Here is a 20,651-nt window from a genome sequence, read left to right as displayed (position 1 = left end):
CATAAAGTCATCGTTTAATGTCGCGATCGCAGCTTTATCCGCGGGTTTGGTTCAACTCTCGCGAGAAGTGAACTAACGGACGCGAAGAGGTCCATGTGAGCAACACTTCCATGAGCTCCGAGGGACTGAACCCAGATCGGTCTACTCGTCCCGCCGCTCCAGCGGTTACAACAGAGCTCGTAACTCATAACTGCAGCTCGACCAGCCGGATGTAACTGTCCTCGCCAGCTCGAAGAATGAATCATGGGACAGCGTTACTGTGGAAACGACGGTAACTTCTTTTGTTAACCTAGCATGTTAAATACAGTTAGCCAACAAAAGCAAGTGGTTACCGAGCCGACGGTATGTGTACGGTCCGGGCATGATAGATAGAATTGCCGCATGATATCTCTTGTCTTGTTGTCGTTTCAGCCAGCTGCAGGAAAATGGTTTAACGGTACGTAACGTTAACGGCTCACCCAGGTGCTCACCCTCCATGATGTAACCCTAGAGCCAGATTTAGCTATTAGTGTTAGTTGTTCAGTTTTGACTGAATGGTTGTTATTGTACAGTCAGATCAGCGAAGACCGTTAGTCGACTGGTTCAGTGATGTGCTGCAGCTGTAAAGCGAGTCTGTTGACCGTGCATGCAAGAGTGAACCACAGCTAGCTAAACCCCATGATGATGCTCCAGGAGGGGTCAACACAGCTCCTCTGTCTCACAGCCAGCAGCGGGGTTCCTCTTTTCACAAGGGGGGCCTCTAAACAGCTTCCCTTCTCTGTCATTGGCTCCCTGAATGGTGTTCACATGTTTGGAGGTGGTCAGGGAGTCGTGTTGTCCTGCTGTGAGACTGAAGGTGGGGGGAAGGTGGTGTGGAGGGTTTTCCAGGACAGCGTGATGCTCATCGCTGTGAGTGGAGGTGGACAAGGTGGTGCAGGCGGTGCAGGCAGCAGCAAAGAGGAGGAGGTGCATTTACAACGCCTCCTGGAGAATGTGTGGAACTGCATGGTGCTGGTGTTGGGGCAGGATGAGTTGGCCAACATGAGGAATGTTGAGAGGCTGAAGAGGGACTTGCGGTCCTGCTTCAGCCTCATTGATCAGCTGTTGGAGGAGAGGCAAGAGGGTATCCTGGGCAATCTGACACACTGCGCTGATTCACTGCTGCCTCCAAACCCTTCTCTTCTTCAAGAGGCTGTGGATGGCTTTGCTCAGGCTGCAGACAGTGAGTTTGGTTGCCTTATAGTCCACGGGCGAATAACTGCAGCAACTGAGAAATGGTGGCGCCTAGCACCACAGGAAGTTGTGCTGCTGTCTGCTTTGATTCGCTCCCTCTCAGCCTCTGGATCAGCTTCTTGTGATTACCCAGTTTTCCTTCCTCATGGCAGCCCCACTGTGGCCCATCGCCTGCTTCGCTTCCAGCTCCTCCCTGGAGCAGATGTGTGCGTGCTGTGCGGTCCCACTCCTTCCCTTCACAGAGCCGAGAGTGGGCTGGTGGGTCGTTTCTGGTCACCCCTGGTGGAAACCCTGAGAGACTGCCTGGCTGTTGGAGAACGCTGTTTACCAGCATCTGTGTCCCTGCGCCCTGATGTGCTGGCACTTCTTCTCATCAACCGTGAAACTCGTCGGTCAGTCTGCTGTGTGCGGACCCCCTCTAATCATCTGCTCAGTGACCCTCCTTTACCCTCCAAGGCCCGCTGCTGGGAGCTGCTGAAGCTGTTCTACATCTTCAGCACAACACGCTACTTCACCCAGGAGGAGACATTGTCTGTCTCCCCAGAGGAGAGGGCTCAGAGAAGCAACACTGAAGACTTTGTCCTTGGATTCTCACACCAGCCGCTACAGTGCTACCTAGTCACAGAGGAGTGCAAAAGCTATGGACTTCAGACAGCACAGCACCAGCTCTTCCTGCTGATCCCATCCTCAGTCCCCACCTTTGCACTGCGTACTGTGGCCACACAGACTCTCTCTGATATAGTTGCAGCCACTCGGTTTTAATTGAACAGTTCACTTTGCTATAACATCTCAATTTTAGTTAACCTACCATGTTTCTCCTCATAATATATGAGTTAACAGGTGAATAGCTATTCACCTGTTACATGAATTGACTGCTGATGTTTTATTTTTTCCTTATATCTTTACTGATGACTGCAAACATAAAATCACATGTTATCTAACAGATCTACAGTAGAGGCATAAAAATCAGCTTCCATTTGTTCATAAAGACAGTGATTAACTGACCACTCATGAGAGCTGTTCAGTAGAAAAACAAATCACTGTTAATCTTTTTACATTTTTACTAAACTACTGCTACTAATTTAATGCCAAGAAAGTATGAAAACAGTTGGAATGCCATACCAAAGTGAACTTCTTCAAGCTTTGTTTTGCATTTAAGAGAAAAGTCACTGTCTCACAATTGTGTCTAACTTCACTGGCTTCAAGGCTGAACTGTCACAACAATGAAAGCTGGATAGACCACAGTTCAAACACTGTAGCCAAATTGAATATTAAAATTATCACATGGTTGCACTGTATCTTAAAATGTGTTGGAGAATCATGTGAAAAGGCTACACTGGGATAATAAGTGCCTGCTGTTTGTTGTTTTAACATTTTCAATCATTTGGCTGCAAAAAGATGAAATAATTTATTTGTCTGTTCTAGTTCTGATCCTAAATATAGTTGGTTACTTTCTATGGGTCTTTGTATCATTGAGTCATTTATTCCCATTTTCATACAGCTGATGTGATAATGATGTTTGCACAAGCAGTTGACTGGTTTTAATATTGATATTTCAATTGAAACTGCTTGTCAGTGAAAGATAGTTATGTGTATATGTTTTTTTTCATATCTCAGACATTTTCTTAACAGCCAACACATAGACAGTGGACAGTATGGATAAAGACTAAGTTGGTCGAACTTTAAGGGACTGTTCTATAAGTCACAATTACAGATGCAAAAAAAACCCCAAAACCATCTGTATTCCACACCACATAATGCTATAATAATAGTGTAATAATATACCATTGACTAAACAGACACACACCATTATTTAATGAATATGCCTAGGCATGATAAGTGCTGTGTTTTGTCTTGTTTATATTTGCACTGGTGATTTCAAGAAACCTATCGCTCTCTCACTTTTCAGTGTGAAGGCAGAGTTTCACTGAAAGTCACACTGAGGATCAGTAACATCCCAGTAAGTAGTTTCTAATCCTAGTTTTCATCAGATGCTCTGCCCTCCATGCTCATTTTGCATGTAGAAGTTCCTGTGAGTGAGGAGAGGCTGTCGGAGAACACGACCATCCCAGTTTAACCTGAGAAGTGTGAAAGTTGAACCAGTGCCATTACCTTGTTCTTTCAGTTTGACCTCACCATCAAGGGCCAATCAATGCTGCTGAGCAGCAATGACACAATACATTTTACCACAGGCCTGTAGGAATATACCAGGATGTTCTTTTATTTAAAGTAAAGCCACCATGTGTAGACTTTTAATTATAATAGGTTTTTTCCCCAAATTATTCTGATGGCAGGAGTCACTATAGACTTTGTCAAAGAAATGTGCATGAACCACCTCAGCAGTTGGAGGGAACTTAAGTCTAGTCCAGATAGGAGGAGCATTCGTGATTATTTTCCTCAGCTGTTATCCTTCAGAGTCTCCACCCAAAACCTCACGGAGCCCTCAGGACAAAAAGTGAGGCGCTGTGCAGTGAGCCCGAGTTGGAAGTTGGAAAGTTGCACCGGCTCGCTGGTTATATATTTCTGAGCCAGCAGGTCTGTGGTCCAAAGCTGTTCAGGCTCAGTAACCGGAGAACCGACCCTGACTGACAGCCTTTACGGTGCGCAGGATACAGGAGAAGAGGGGGCGGGGGGGGGGACTGGTGGGGGTGGGATAACGGTGGACCAGAAACCACACAAAGGGGAGGGATACGCTCGCTGGCTGTAACGTTGCCGTGTGTGCGGGGAACGTACCCCCCAAAAAAATTTCAGAGAGAAAAGTTTAGTCAGTGCATGTGGATGCAGCCAGGACCTTAAGGAACTTCCTGGGGCTGAATTATAATTTTGTCGGAGCCGCAGGGCGCTATCGCCTCTGCAGGGTTCAAAGGTCTGAGCGCTGAGTCACTTTTAGGAGCGCGGTGGCTCCTCTTGCACAACTTTGATTTCACTCCGCCAGAGTGAAGCAGCCAGCGCCGTGCAGGTCACCGTCGAACCGCAGAGGCTTTTAAAGTTGCCCCACTCGTCTAGAGACGGCCGTGCAGCATGTCAGCGGCACGGATGCAGTTGCTATCACCCAGACACGTCCGGCTTTTAAGCCGCGGGCGAAGCGAGTTGTTAGCCGGCAGCAGTGGAGCGCAGCGGCGCGGCGGTGGTCCCAGGGTCCTCTCACTGACCTCTCCCCCTCTGTCCTCCTCCTCTCCCGGCAGAGCCTTATCGAGTTTGAGTGCGACGCGGCGTGGGCTCCCCAAAGAGAAAATGTCTGAAAACGGAGTAGTGTCCCGGGCCAAGGTGTTGACCATCGACACCATGAACCCCACGGTGAAGAAGGTGGAGTATGCCGTGCGGGGGCCCATCGTGCAGCGGGCCGTGGAGCTGGAGAGGGAGCTCTCAGAGGTTGGTCCGATCTCAGTGTTCATGCCGCCTGGAGCCTCTGTTGCATCAGGTCTCATTTTCAGACCCGCTTCTCATCTCTTTGCATGTGACATACATCTGGTGTCGTCTGTCTTTCATTACATCAGCATGTTGTTGGCTTGTTGCAGCGGTGCCTTATGAAGACCAGCACAAGCCAGTTTGCCCAGCATATTGTTTATAAGAAGACAATTAGTACTTAGAATTTAGGCTTAAAATTTCTAAGAGCCTTTTTATGTGTACTGTATCTGAATCAGAAGACTGGAAAAAATTGATGTTCATATCACCCAGGACTTGCCACAATGAACAGTTTTGAATCTCTTTGAACCTTGAATATAACTTTTTCTTTAAAAGTGACATTGCAGCTTTGACTCCATTAAAAGGGGGTTCTTCATGCTTATTTGCTCCTGAATGCTTGAGTTTATTTAGTCCGTCTTTCATTAGTTCTAATTGCAGACCAGCAGGTTTTCTTTCCTAATTACGTTCTCACCATTACCATCTAAACATGATCCCAAAAGAAGACTCTCTGTTAATCACTTGCTGGGCTGCTTACCTGCCCCACATCAAAGTCCATCAGTTGGTTAGTGATTCCTGAGAAAGTTGATCATATCAGATAATTAGTAGACCAATATGATCCAGATAACCACATACTTTACCATCTCTTTCTGACCAGTCCTCAGTGTAAATCTCTAACTCATGTTTTTTTTTTTTTAAAGTCACACTTGTTGCTTTTTCATCCTCTCTGTTTTTAAAACTCAGTTACTTGTATAAAGAGAGAGAGCGAGAGAGAAAGAAAGAGAGTCCATAGTTCGCAGTCTGAACTACCGACTGTGTTTTTTTTTGTCCAGTCTGGTTGTCCTATCGTGTTTCACCGTCTGATGACCCAGTGATGATATGTGTCAGTCAACCTCTGAAAATTCCTTATGTCCAAAAATATCAAACTGTCCTACTTGGCAAAGCACAAACATGGTTATGTTTTTATATGTAAGATATTATAGGCCCTTTCCAAGTCAGTGCCAGTGTAAATCCAGATCATCTGTGCATTCTTTACGCACACTCTGATCCCTTCCTCTGGCACTGTTTATGGTGATGTGGCAACCAGCTGTTAGTGTACCGAGTGCAGTGTGGTGTGAAAACTGTCCTCTCTTGAGTGCTTTGCTCAGGAAGGGATGAGTATGCGAACAGGTTCTCGCACAGGTGAAAGGCACAGTGGCATGAGCCTGCAGGGGCTGTAATGACAGTAGTGACCTTTTTAACCAGATGGTTCACTGGCACCAAAGATTTTATGCTCTGTTTGTTCTTGCAGCGGATCCCCCCCTCTCTCCGTGGGATATTTATTTTCCTCTCAATTGTACAAGAGGTTGATCAGGCATTATCAAGTTGATGTTTAGTTGTTCAGAAAGCAGAAGATATTGCGGCAAACCCAGCCAAGACATCATTGAGGGATGGGAGCATTTTTCAGTGGAGCAATACGATAATTAACATACTTAGTACACCTGCTAATACTTCTCCATTTCCCTCTAAGACAGGAGAGATAGTGCTGTTTCTCTGTTCATTACCCACACATTTTCAATCATACATTCCCAAGCCAGCAGGTAAAAAATGTACTGCACATAATCAGATACAGCTGAGAGTCTTCAGAAGAAGAGAACTGTGATATTATAGGCATAAATGTTGTTCTAAGTTTCGTCAAAACACATTCCTCTGCATTTTACGGGCTTCTTCTTTTCCAAGTTGCGGTTTTGGATGGTGTTGTGTTACTTTGGGAAACGGGTCACAGTTGTATTCTCTCTTTTGTCCGGGAATTAAACACACACACACACACACACACACACACACACTCAGACAAATGCACGCTCTGTGATCCCCTACTCCTGTTTCCCACACACCTTGTTTTTTTGGAAATGAGATCTTTGCTCTTCGTCTACAGTACAAGCATGTCATTGTTCTTGTTTTTTTGTTTTTTTTATTCACTCCTAATACTAAAGACGGGTGGTTTAGAGCTTTTCCTGACAGGGAGCCGAATCACAGAACCAGACCAACGCTGAGCCAGTTGAGTGCTCCAGTTAACAAGCGCACGGATAAAGGCTTCACATGCAGTTATTACTTTGTGGTCTTTGTTTTGTTCTAATGAGCAGCTAGCTGATAGCGAGTGGGGACCTTTTCAGGAGAGTTGTTGTGGCGACAGACCATAGATACACGAGGCATGTGTTTGTCAGATTCTTTCCACATATTCTGCAAGAATGAAATGCGGCACGCAAGCCTCTAAAAAATGTTTTAAGCCATGCTGAGCTTGCATTTTGGAATGAGACTGGTCTGATTATTGGATGTGTTTGGTACTGATTGGCCAAAAATAAAAATAAAAAAGCTTTAATGGTGCAAAGTGAATTTTCTTATCTTAGTTTATTATCTCAACGTTATACTGTTAACAGGTCATAATGGTACTCACAAGGACTTTCGCTGTTTGATCTCTTTAATGGAAAGTTTTTGCTGTAATTCTTTGGGGGTAAAAAGAAACACTATCAGAGCTGTACATCGAAAGCACTGTTTCCCCTTCTGCTGGAACTTCAGCTTTGTTTGCTGGACTGTTTTTTATCACTGATGGAGGACAAAAGCACAGGCCTTTCTAGTCTGTTCTCAGGAGCAGAGGTCAGTTTGTTTCTGAAAGATCCCCTTCATGAATGGGCGGTACTTTTGAGCTAGGGGTGTTATTCACCCCGTATGATGCTATTGGTTGAGACCGAGAGACGCCTCTTATGTGCGACCAATGACAGCCAGAGACTCGCCCGCTCTACAATCTGAACTCTGAATTGGACAAATCAAACAAACAAGCTGCTTTGATTTCTGCAGGGTGTGAGTGTGAGGTTTCACTCGTGGCCTCTTTGCAGCGTCACGATGGTCCCAACATCGGGTGTTAACAGCATGTGTGCGTGCTTGTGTTTGTGCACGTGTCTTTTTGCAAGGCTGTTTTTCCTGATCTCAGCTGCTCAAGATGTGATCTTTCTGAAATCCTATATCATTGTCCTGGAGGACAGTAAATTGATACCTTGCTTTTGACAATGCATTCTCCTAAGTATATTTTTACATTGAGCTCACTTCCGCTTTTCTGTCATAAATCCTGTTCTTCCTCAGCCTACAGGTTGACATACAGACATACATTTATACAGAGGTTAAAGGCCTCTATAAATGTATGTCTCTGTGTTTATGGGTCACAAGGTTAGTGGTATCAGTAAGATAAAGTGGTTCGCGCAGGTTGGAAGTTTGTTCCCCTGCTTGCACACCTTATCAAGGGTGTTGCAAATACACTTAATTGTTTTCCATATGGTTTCTATCCCTGGTAAAATCCAGTGTAAGCTCCCTAATAAACCCAGATCACCACATAGAATAGATGTGCATTTGCATAAAATTTCCTCATTTCTGTCAGTTAAGAATTGCAGTACACTTTAAAATATAGAAATTTAGCATAGAGAATGAAGAGCTCACACTGTTACTTAGAAAATCGGCCTTGAAAATTTCACGGCAAACCATGTAAACTGGAAAATTACTTTGTGCAGAAAACCTGCTCGTTTGGATAAGCTTAACTTTACACCTGCTTTTAGTCCCGAAGCAGCAGAAAATCTGTTATATCACTTGATAATTTATACCAAATTTTAGTCCAGGATAACATTTGGGACATAGTACCCCAAAATACAGTAAAGATATTTAGAATTATAATGTTTTGAATTTTTCAGTCTCAGTTCTACAGGAAAATAACTGAATGAGTACAAACAACAGTCAATGAATTTCACTCCTGCAAATGGTTATGAGTAAACCGCTAACCCACCGAGTGCTCTGCAGCTGCTGTGCTCTCAGCCTCTTGTGGTTTAAATGTTTATGGAAAAGCTATGTGTGTTTGAGCCTGTGTGTGGCACAGGGTCAAGCCTGTTTAGGTGCAGTGGGGGCTCTCAGCCAACCTCAATTTGAGTCAGGTTTGTTAACGGGGAGTCACTGGAACTATTGCTTGTATGCAAAGTGAATACATCCTCTCATTGTTCATACCTTTGTTTCCATTCTTCATATTTTTAATCATTTCTGTATGCTGTGTTTTAATGCTCTGCAGGGAATGAAGAAGCCATTTGCTGAGGTCATCAAGGCCAACATTGGTGACGCACATGCTATGGGACAGCAGCCAATCACTTTCTTCCGACAGGTCTGCTCCTACCCCCCCATCCCCCAAACCTCATCTAACCTCATCTAAATATAGCACCTCCCCCTCTGACATAAGAATGAGCAAAAAACTGATTTCATCCTCCTTCGAGAAGTTGGTGTCAATCAGTTTGTCCTGTCTTATGCAATAATCAGTGGAGGATGTTACATGCTGTACCTTCTTTGTACCCTTTGTACTCACATCTCCCTTTGTTTCAAGGTCTTGGCTCTATGCTCCTATCCTGAACTACTGAATGACAGCACATTCCCAGAGGATGCTAAAAGTAGAGCACACCGCATTCTCCAGTCCTGCGGAGGGAACAGTATGGGTGTGTATGAGTTTGTTGGCTTTTTGCAAACATGCAAACACAACAAGCTTTATGTGTCCTTGGCTGCTTATTATCACCTTCAGTCTCCTTATATGCACATTATGCTTTCTGGTGGTGCTTTGTTTTGTTAAAGCTATGAATTGTCTCCACATGAATCTCCCTCAGGCTCCTACAGTGCCAGTCAGGGCATCGACTCTGTGCGGCAGGATGTGGCCCGCTACATTGAGCGAAGGGATGGCGGCGTTCTCTGCGACCCAGACGACATTTACCTCACCACAGGAGCCAGCGACGGCATTGTGGTACAAAGCACCTCTCATTTTCACTTTGTGTCTCCTCTGTACTTTTAATCATACGTCTAGCTAAAATGAATGCAGTCTAACACAACAGCTCGACAATAAATCCTTCCTTCATGACGGGTATAATGTTCAGTCTTTGTTACCGCTTCAGGGAGGTGTTAATTTAACTTTATGGGCACGTTACACTGACAGATGTTTGTGTTATTTTGTCCACCCTATTTATATCAGTGAGGGTAGACTAAATAACAAAAACACCTCTCTGTATAATGCAATACAACATATCTGGTGTCTTTCTTCACTTCCCCATCTTTCCCTGGCAGACCATGCTGAAACTGCTGATGTGTGGTGAAGGTGCGGCCCGTACAGGCGTCATGATCTCCATACCTCAGTATCCCCTGTATTCTGCTGCGCTGGCCGAACTTGGCGCTGTGCAGATCAACTATTACCTTAATGAGGAAAAGTGCTGGAGTCTGGACATCAGCGAGCTGCAGCGCGCCCTGGATGAGGCTCGGCAATACTGCAACCCAAGAGCCCTGTGCATCATCAACCCTGGAAACCCCACTGGTAAACTTGTCTTCATTTTTTTAGATCAAAATTAATATTATTATGATGTCAAGTTCATTTACTTGAGATCAAATCTCCCTGCATAAGATATAGACATCATTATGTCTCCCCTTAAGTTGTAGTTTTATGACCACAGATTTCATGTGCCACTCAAAATAGGAGCCACTAGATGGCAGCAACAGGACGTAACTGCCTACTTAATCACCATTTCAAACCCTCCATAATGAGCCTCCTATTCCCTCACAGGTCAGGTTCAGAGCAGGGAGTGCATTGAAGACGTAATCCGATTTGCAGCAAAGGAACGTCTCTTCCTCATGGCTGATGAGGTACCGTCTCTGCATGTTTTTCAACATCTGCCTGCTTTATTGTCCACTTCACCCTGTGATATTTCTCATTCTGTCCCCATCTCCCAGGTGTACCAGGATAATGTGTATGCTGATGGTTGCCAGTTCCACTCTTTTAAGAAGGTTCTGTTTGAGATGGGGCCCGAGTACTCAAATACAGTGGAACTGGCCTCCTTCCACTCCACTTCAAAGTGTTACATGGGAGAGTAAGTCATCTCAGTTTCATTCAGGGATAAATCCGTCACACCTCGTGACCACAGTTTTGACAACTTGTTCTTTGTGTGTGCTTCAACTTGTTTGGTTGTGTTTCTTTTAGTCTTTTTGTTTTCTGTCTACGTTTTTGGTGCTACTAGGTCACGTCGTAATGTTTTTGTCTCCCTCTTAGGTGTGGCTTCCGTGGAGGCTACATGGAGATCATCAACATGGACGATGATGTGAAGGCCCAGCTGACTAAGCTGGTGTCGGTCCGTCTGTGTCCTCCTGTTCCTGGTCAGGCCCTAATGGATTTGGTGGTCAACCCTCCGCAGCCTGGCGAGCCTTCATATGACAACTTCATCAAGGTGCACAGTTTACATCCTAGAGCCATCATTATTTACTCTCGGGGTAGAACAGATCATCAATTCACCAATACAGAATATAATCTGATTAAACATAATCTGTTGTTATGGATTACCAGCACACTGGCACCTGTAAGATTACACATTCTTTTTGCAATGCACTATCTACACTGCCATTGATTATAGATTTTACATAGAAATTTTTATTTTTTATTTTTTATTTTTTTTGCTTTTAATGCTTTAATTTTGTTAAATTTTGTTTTCTCTCTTCTCTCTTAGCACACTGAAAACGTCCGGTTTACTATGATACTTACATGTACATGTTCATGTTTCTGTGTTAAAGTGGCCTCAACTGTATGCGTATTGTTGCACTCAGTTTTTATCACAAATCTCTTTGAAATTGAACACTTTGTAATACAGTGAATATGCATTATATCCCATTATGTTTCTGTTTCTATGAAAAATAGATTTACCATGGCTAGGGTACATTATTTGCATTTTTCACTTGTCACTGGAATCATATAACAGGCATTATCATCATCAGTGTATCATAACAGTGCTTCCAAAAGCATGTGCCAAGCTGCTTTGGGAAGTCTATATATGGATTACTTCTGAAAACTCCTGACCTCTTGTAGGTGTGAAAAAGGATCTTGTGTGTAAAAAAAGAGACATATGATCTGTTCACACTTACTGTACAGTGTCTGACATGGGCATTCATCCGTCTCATGGAACTCACAGAAGTCTGGAGAAATTCAAGCAGAAAACCATATTAAAAAAGGCCAGAGACACAGTGGGCCATTATTTCATTTTCAACCAATAATATAAGGCAGGGGACAACTTAACGGTGCTGAAACATAACCCTTTCTAGAATTGGTCATTTCTACACTGCTTCAGGACTTACAAATCCCCTTTTTCTGTGGCTTAGATTTCCTCCAGACCACCTTGAGCTTAATAAGACAGGGTATTGCTACATAAGATGAATGTTTCTATTGCAGTCAGTCTCAGGCATCGCAAATGTAGTTGCCAGTGGTTCTGATTCTAGTAACGTCTCTCTTTGGTTTAATTTATTTTTCTCTCTGTCTTCTTTCTATTCTCTCTCCCACATCCAGGAGCGCACGGCCACCCTAAGTGCCTTAGCAGAGAAGGCCAAGCTTACAGAGCAAGTTCTCAATACTGTGCAAGGCATCAGCTGCAATCCTGTGCAGGGTGCTATGTACTCCTTCCCTCGCATAACCATCCCTGAAAAAGCCATCAAAGAGGCCATGGTCAGTCTTCACCCTTTTTAGAAATGTCTCAGTGATTCAAAATTGACTGTATTTTTTCTTCAAGGACATTGAATATATATATATATATATATTTTATCTACAACTTGTTATTTGGTCAATTTATTATCATTTCACGTACTATTGCTATTTCTTGGTCTCAACACCCATTGATCCATTTCTGCTCATAATGTGCTAGAAACAACCAAAAACCAAACAACCTTCAATGAAATTGCATCTGGGACATAATGCAGAAAGACATAAGACCAACATCTGGTACCCTACACTATGCTGGATGAAATACCACTTTAACAAGGTTCACGCTGCATCTACCACCCTTTGTTAAAGGGAACAAATGATTTTCAATAGCTTGTGGTTTCAAGTCTGTCCCGCGGTTGACTGCTCAGTAGGAATTTCAGGGAGAGCAGATGAGCCAAGCCACTGAGAATCTGATTAGCCTTACAGAGGATAAGGTCAGAATAAAGCTGACCCCTTGACACCTGATCAATCCCAGTAACTGTTCTCGCCATCCTGATCACACAGCTGTAAGCATACTTGTTCCTCCCTGCACTTTTCTTGAAACAATGTGCAAACATAGAGCTTCTTTATGTCAGAATTACCATTGGCAGAGCTCATGTAGAGTCCAGCTTGTCCTTGATCACTTCAAAAATAATTTAAAAAAGTGTTAACAGATGCTTTTGATCCAGAGGATATACTTCAGATTCATTTGAACTCAAATTACTATTCATGTATTTTTGGTTTTTGTTAACATCAACCTTCAGTTACCCTTTTACAACTGAATAAATGTCCTTGTGTCCTTACTCAAAGCCGAAGGGCACCTGTACAGAAATAACTCTAAAACACGTGATCAAAAGGGGAAAATTGTCACCATGAAACTTAAGAATACATGTACTGAAACAGTAGAAATGATGACGTGAAGCGCTTTTAAAGAGTTCCTCCAGAGATATACCAGTGTATAATAAATCGTGATTACCCATTTTTATGTTTGAAGTACAGGAATGGACAACTGGTTACAAACAGATGCTCAGTTGAGCCATCTTCTACTGTAAACTGATTTGATTTTCTGCAAATTGAAAACCCTAGTCAGAAGGGTTTTCAATTTGCAAGTCATGAATCAAAAACAGAATGCAGTTGAAAGAAAATAATGAAGTCTTGGGAATGCTACAAGAAAAAGTGCATACAATACTTTTAGTGTGAAGGATCACAGTATGGCTATACTGCTTATTAATATAGCTTATACTGGAGTAACAGCAAAACTGTACTTTAAAAAAAAATCCTGATCAAATTCATACCACTTGAAATAGTTCCATACAAGCAGAACATTAAGACTCAGGTGGCTCTATCATGTTCCTTTTCCTCTCTAATAGGACTTAGGTCAGCAGCCAGATATGTTTTACTGCATGAAGATGCTGGAGGAGACAGGGATCTGCCTCGTACCTGGAAGCGGCTTTGGCCAGAAGGATGGAACCTACCATTTCAGGTTGTAAAATACACACAGTTGCCAGTTTATTAGATACACCTAGTAAAAACTAATGGGGTCTAATACAACAGTCCTGCAATAAAAATCTTTTGCATTGGTTTTTGCTAGGTGTACTGATTATAAATATGATTTAGAGCATTTATTGTGATTACTTCCAGCCGGCTGAAAGGAAGCAATTTTTTTCCTCAATGCAAAGAAGAGAGAATGATTGTCAAATTATCCCTATATACTCTCTCCAGTTATTGAATAACTTTTAGAAATAATTCTTAGGTTGTTATACAAAGTCCATGATAATCTTTAACTCTTTGCCGAAGCATCCTGTTGTCAGTTACTCAAGTTAATGGATCATTTTTGTCTTTCTTTTCTTCCCCTCTGCTGCCCAGGATGACCATCTTGCCACCAACAAACAAGCTGCAGATCCTGCTGAACAAAGTCAAGGAGTTCCACCAGAAATTCACCAACCAGTACTCTTAAATTTCCACGTCCTCCGTTCTCAAAGGGAGGAGCTCACCAACCACAACAAAAAAGAACTCAGCCAATCACAATTTATCTGTCACTAATAAGTGCCTTCTCTACGGCGGCTCTGGTGGTCTCTGTGATGACGCACTTCAGCCTCTACAGCAATTTCATTTGGGCATTGGTGGACAGTACACAAGGCACTGTTTTGTGTCAGAAAACAAAACAAAACTGGAGATGAAGAAATGAATTGAGAGCCATGTGCCAGCTTAGTACGAAAAACGTGGCTTCATCTAGTGTTGTTCCTGAAGATGTATTTACTCTAAGTCTGTGTATTTGTGAGTATGAGAGATAGATTGTATATGTCAATGCCAAGCTTAAAAAATGGTACAAGTGAAGAAAATGTGATGCTGCTTAAAACCATGAGTACTGGTTAAAATATTCCATTCCTACAGGATGTACTGGATGGAGAGCATATACAGGAAAGACTCATTTGCATGATGATAAAGAAATGATTTTGTAGAATTAAAATAAATGTATCAGTCTACGGTTTGTCTCATTATTTTAGAAAGATCTTTCAGATGTATTTAGAGTTTATAAGAAGACAAGTAGGTCCTATCCTTTGACTGTGAAGATGTTGTGCCACAAAATGTCACAAATGCATTATTTAACATTCAAAGAGCTTTCATTAAGGGAGGGATTAGGCAATGACAATATGTGTAATATTTGAAAAGACACCGTCTAAAACAGAAATATAAAAGTACAGTGGTTAGTCATTTCCTATCTCTGTAATCATTACATTATATAAGGCAAAACATGAGCGAATCATTCACAAAATGTTACTCATAAGGTAACAAGGGGGTTAAATCAAAGTGAGACTATATAATGTTTGAAAGAAAAATTACACGTTTTTCCTCTGTCAATTGAAATGTTGAATAAAGAAACAAAAAAACACTTGCCTAGTTCAGTACACTTGGCTGCCAGTCTTTGGTCTGGTATGACCAGTAGTTTATGGGATATTGCTGTATAACTGACATTAGTGAGTCCATGCCCTGACTTCTTGACTCATATACATATATGGAAATGTAAAAGTGTTTTTATTGCAAAAGTGAATCAAGAAATTAACACACTGCATCTATTCCTTTCACTTTCAATGCACATTACCTAATGATTATATCTGGAAGGCAAATTAATCAGTTGTGTGGCAAAGATATTTGTGGCCACCTGAGTTCAACATTCGCTCTCTTCTTAGCTCTGCTTTATTTCTGATAAACATATGGTCCCATAACTGTAAAATATTCATCTGCTCACAGAAGTTTCTTTTAAGGGACAGGAAAACCAGTTAACCTAAAACAGATTATAAAATCGATAGAACTCAGTGTTGGGTGATAATTTTCATTGGGGTCATCACTGCACACAATCTCTTTCAAATTACAAATCATAATTTGATACATTAGAGTAAAAATATTGATTAATGCAGCTTTAAAATGGGGAAAATTGAATGTGCCATTCTCCTGTAATTTCCACATGACCACAGTGGCCGCTGTTAAGCAAGTTACAAAGTCTCACTGTCATCGAACCCATTCATAGGTCCAAGTGTCACTTAAATAAGCCTTTGTTTTTAAATGTTTATCTGTGTGGTCATTTTGGGTGTTTATGTGTTAAGCCAAATAAAGGGCAGATCCTTGTTCTGTCATGACTCAGTTGATAATTAGCTAAGTTATATAGACAATTTCCACTTCAGTGGTACAGAGTAAAGGCCCCCCCTCAGACCTCACACGCATCTGTGAGAAGGTGAGATGTGAGCTGTCTGCACACTGCTGAAACCGTCACCTCTAATAATGATAGTGTTCATTCAGGCTCAAAAGGCCGGATGTGTAGATACCACAACTACCTTTATTGTCTCTATTAGTCTGTCATCTATTTATTGCCTAGCATGCAGTTTCCAGGAAAGCTGGGATGATGAATGGCACTGCAGGTTCTGTGTGTGTGTGTGTGTGTGTGTGTGTGTGTGTGTGTGTGTGTGTGAGGTGTACAGACTGACTGACTACGGAGAGTGTGTTAAAGTGAAGCTTGTAGTTTGAAGGGGTTTTCTGCTCTCTTCCTCTCTTCTCCACAGTGGCTGTCAGTTTTAATTATCTTTGACAAAGGGCCTCCTGAATCCTAATTATACCGAGCTTTGTCTCTCCTGGAGCACCTCACCATTCACTCCAGCAGCATGACGTGCTCACACGTTCCAGTCCTCTTCACTCTAAATTAATTGGGTGCGTTTGCATTTTTTCTCTCATCTCTTGACATCTTCTGGGAATCAAAGGTCATCATTAGTTCGGGTGAGGGTGTAGGGTGACAGAGAGCCAGTCATGCATCAGACATCAGCGCTGTCATGTGGCTTTCCTGGTTATGACAATGACCAGTCTTTAGTCACTGTGCACAGTTTTATATGAGGAGATAGATATGATGGACTGGAACAGTTTATTGTAACTGAGTGTCATTTGTGAATTGTTCAATATTCTGTATAGTGTTGATAGTTTAGGTGGTCCAAATCTTAACTTTGGCTTTGTCTTTGAAAGGTAATTCCAATGAAAATGTAACAAAAGACTCACACCAAAGGTATTTGAAACCTTAACTCTTAATGTGTTTAATATATTAATGTATTTTCTCTTAACCTTGTGAAAAGGTATTTACAATTAAAATGGATGAACCAATTTCACATACAAGAAGTCAACACAATCAGACATACCCAAACGCAAATTAATCACAATCATGATATATAATCCCCTTATAAAATTGATGTAAAGATGATATGGTGAACATGTTAGCAAACAGTTGCCTATTTACACATCCAACAGACAAAGCACATAAGTATTCATTTGGAGTTGTGTTTCTGACCACCTGATGGGTGTAAATCCAATATTCACTCTCCTTTTAGCTCCGCTTTGGGTCTCCACCAACATCTGAGAGAAATATCTGTTTTTTTAGCCGCTAGTTGCCAGCTTTGTTATTTCCTAGACAGGTTGTGCACAGTGGGTATTTATTTATTTATGAAAACGGGTTCCATGTGTGGAAATTATGCAAATTAGTGAGACTGAGCCATTGAGAGGTGAAACCAAAATAATAGTCAAAAGACAATAAAATGCTCAGTAGAGCTGGAGTAAGCTGCAGAGTCAGATGATAATTCTCTGTGGGTTCGTTACTACGGGCAACCCCTTTCATGAACACATACTGTAACCTTGTCATCTGACTCATTGCTAATTGGAAAATATTGATTAGAGGAGCTTTAACAAAGCTCTGAAGGCCGCCTCCTTCACACTGCCAAGAACATACAGGCTGAAATTTATTGGCCCAAAAAAAAAAAAAAATCACATTTTAACATATTGACTCTAAAAATCCTTAAATCAGCCAATAAAATGCCAACCACATGGAACTTCCTTTGGGTGCAAAAATCCCCACAAAAATGACACAGGCCATGACGTCAAATATCCACAGCCCTCAATGGCTGTACATTTTTTAACTTTAAAACACATATCTGGTTAAATCTAGGGGCTTAAGCTTTGAATCCAGACGCTGGAAGATATCATCCTTCCTTCTTTGTTATTTTTTGCTTGAATGACCTAGAGGGTTTATCTTGTATGGAGGATTTATACAGAGTAGTGTTGGATAAGATATGTCTGTTGTTCCCTAAATTTCTTAAGATACTCACACTTATTGTTCTGTGAAGCCAACCTCACCAATTTGGTAACAAGGAAGTCTACAAAAACTATGCAGAAATAGTAAATTATCCAGGTCTGCTTCTATCTTTGTCCTGTATGTTATCATTATGCTGCAATTAAAATGTGCTGTAAATGAAACTGATGCGTTGTGGACGAAACCATCAGTACCTCCAATCAGCAACTGCATTGTTTTCTTGATGGTATGACATGTGGCTACTACTTAACATTGTGCTAAACTTTGTTGTTGCAAATCACTGTGTTGAGCACAATGGTTTGCATGTAGTTGTTGCTTAATTGTACATCTGAGGGAAAACGAGATTTCTGCCTCCCCTCTCATATGTTTGGTTGTTTCTGAATGTGAGCCTGATTTGTTTCCATATCATCCATTTTTTTCTTTCTTTTTTTTGTTTAAGCTTTTGTTAGATGAAAAGTGATACCATTGTCATATCTCTCTGATAAATATAGGGCTGTACTGCCAGAAACCAGTTAGCTTAGCTTAGCTTGGCTTAAAGAGAAGCATATTTCCTTTAATGTGCCCCTGAAAAAAACCCCACTAATAATAAATGAATAAATAAATAAATAAAAGTTTATTTTGACCTTGGAAACAGAACTTTTCCCCATAAAAACAACTCCTTAATATGGAACATAATCAGATGTCAAAAAATGTTTGTGGACCTTGACTAAAGATAATTTATTTATTTATTATTATTGTCCAAGCTGAAATTAATTTTATGTTACTTATTCCATTAAGTCTCAGAAATAACAAAATAAGTCAATTGTTTGTTATCATGGAGCTTTATTATGTGTGGTTGATATCCAGTGGTTTATTTTATTGTCAGGTGCTTTGTTGGACTTTATGGTTTGATAGCCCATATTGGTCTACATGTTAATTTTCCAATGGGTTCAAACCATTAAAAAAATATATTTTCAGGATAAATATTGTTCAAAAATGTAGGTTAAGGTTACCATAACCTATTGGGGGTTTTTTTCTATTTTTTGACCTCTACAAAATGTTAGAGTCATTCACCTTTTCACATGACACACACAAGTTAATACTAAATGGAGAAGGGCAGATCTGGAAAAAAAAAAGTAAAAGAAGAGACCAGTGAGAGGGAGGGAGTGATGATACAGAGATTGGGTGATAAATCTTGTTCTGATCAGGTTTCTCTGGTGCCCTCACACCTCAGTCTCTTTCTTGGGGTAATTAATCAATCCCAGACTGGAGGCATTGATCGGCCTCTTGCGGCCCTCGGTATGTTTACACTCCTCGATTGTATTTGCCACTAAGCCCCTCGCTGCCGCTCAATCTCATCGGCAGAAAATGTGACACTCCACCCTCTGATGCCATCAGCGAAACAGTGCATCGATTGACATCTCCATGAAAATCAATCTACTTATTTTTTTATGTTGTTGTTGTTGCAGGAGGGATTTGGTTTTGTTATAATCCTTTGTTGTAATCCTGTATTCCAGGTTGCAATACATAAAGTTTTATTGTTAGCAACCAAAACAGCCTTGGAATGCAGGGCCGGGCATTTCCTTAGAAATAGTTAGCCTACACGAACTGCCAAATCTCAACAAGGCTTTACACAAATGTTTATTTGTTTCGTTTTCTGATTAAAGACGGAGATGATTTTCATCATTTTTATAATTTGAAATCAACAGTTGAAATTGACTGAAACTGACCCTTTCAGCGGTGGTGGAAGAAGTATTATGATCCTTTACGTAAGATAAGGAAGTAAGAGTCAAGTAAAAGTGCTGCAAATTCCTTCAAAGTTTTACTTAAATAAAATGACATAAGTCTTATTAGCAAAGTATATCAGAAGTAAAAAAAAGAAACTCATTAAGATGAATTAATTAATTCAATCCAGAAAAATGCGTCATATTTTACAAGAAATTATCATTTGGTATGTATGTAAAATCTTAATCTGCAATGTACCTAATAACTATTACTTACATATGAATGGTGTGAAAAGTGCCATACTTTACTCTGAAATGTAGAGGAGTACAGTATAATATAAACAATATAAATATAATACAATATAAAATGTGTCTCAAATTTGTGTTGAAATGCAACACTTGCGTGAATGTACTCAGCTGCAGTCTACCATTGCAAATGATAAGTTATCCAATGCGGTAATCACCTTTTTTTGAAATGGTGTGTTCAAATTAATTTTGATTTTAGTGGTTCTGTGTGACCCAGTTTCCCATATACTAAAATGCTGCTATGGAGAGTTTTATTGTGAAATGATGCTAATAGCTGCTAAACAAATGTCTAACAAGACTAAGTCAAAACCTAGTATATGGCTGGACTGACTATGGTCAAATAATAACCATGATGTCATCTGAAAAAATCACCAAAAACACAAAAATTTAAGACAAAGACTGTGCTGTGATTTAGTTACAATTACTTATAAAATGGTCAATCAGATGATCATGCAAGGTTCAGCCATGTACTAGATTATTATGCTTACAACATTATTACATTAGCTCTACTTCTCCTGTAGAAGTTTGATGGTGAACTCGCAACGTTTCTTCTAGACTGGTAAGTAAACAAGTTAATGCTAACATTAGCTATGTAGCAATAGCAAAACTTACAAATAGCTCCTTTAAGTGAGTCATAAAAATACTATCATAAAAAGTGGGAAAAAATATGCCAGTGTACTGAAATAATTTCAACCTGTTTCCAACAGAAACAGGTTGAAACAGAAACAGAACTTTCCAAAAATAAACATCTTTATCTTGATACAAGAAAGAATAAGACAGATGGCTGCACTAGAATTGATAAAAAAAAAAGTAAACATGATTCGGCAAAATAACTAAAACAAGGGGATTTGTATCAGAAACAAGT

At 40.9% G+C, this 20,651-nt stretch overlaps 2 protein-coding genes across 8 annotated transcripts; both read left to right on the top strand.

Moving 5' to 3' along the window:
* Positions 1-79: 79 nt before the first annotated feature.
* gpt (glutamic--pyruvic transaminase) lies at positions 80-14,640 on the top strand. 7 transcript variants are annotated; one of them, XM_071492154.1, is made up of 14 exons: positions 103-271; positions 412-436; positions 3,122-3,172; positions 4,398-4,584; positions 8,699-8,788; positions 9,005-9,113; positions 9,279-9,412; positions 9,730-9,973; positions 10,220-10,299; positions 10,387-10,523; positions 10,703-10,877; positions 11,984-12,139; positions 13,525-13,637; positions 14,021-14,640. In XM_071492154.1, exons 4-14 carry the CDS (start codon positions 4,447-4,449, stop codon positions 14,109-14,111), a joined length of 1,467 nt encoding a protein of 488 aa, XP_071348255.1. In that variant the 5' UTR covers positions 103-271; positions 412-436; positions 3,122-3,172; positions 4,398-4,446; the 3' UTR covers positions 14,112-14,640. The 7 variants fall into 7 exon arrangements, with proteins under 7 accessions (XP_071348252.1, XP_071348255.1, XP_071348257.1 ...); XM_071492156.1 differs by lacking the exon at positions 4,398-4,584 and having other exon boundaries at positions 107-271; XM_071492153.1 differs by lacking the exon at positions 412-436 and having other exon boundaries at positions 197-271.
* fuz (fuzzy planar cell polarity protein) lies at positions 454-2,672 on the top strand. The gene has a single exon (XM_071492163.1). The coding sequence runs from the start codon at positions 658-660 to the stop codon at positions 1,972-1,974; it is 1,317 nt and encodes a 438-aa protein (XP_071348264.1). The 5' UTR covers positions 454-657; the 3' UTR covers positions 1,975-2,672.
* Positions 14,641-20,651: the final 6,011 nt, after the last annotated feature.

The sequence above is a fragment of the Trachinotus anak genome, unplaced genomic scaffold, assembly GCF_046630095.1.
Source record: "Trachinotus anak isolate AG129_WGS33_773 ecotype Australia unplaced genomic scaffold, CSIRO_AGI_Tana_v1 ptg000012l, whole genome shotgun sequence".
Classification (NCBI taxonomy): domain Eukaryota; kingdom Metazoa; phylum Chordata; class Actinopteri; order Carangiformes; family Carangidae; genus Trachinotus; species Trachinotus anak.
This window is presented reverse-complemented; position numbering and strand designations above follow the sequence as displayed.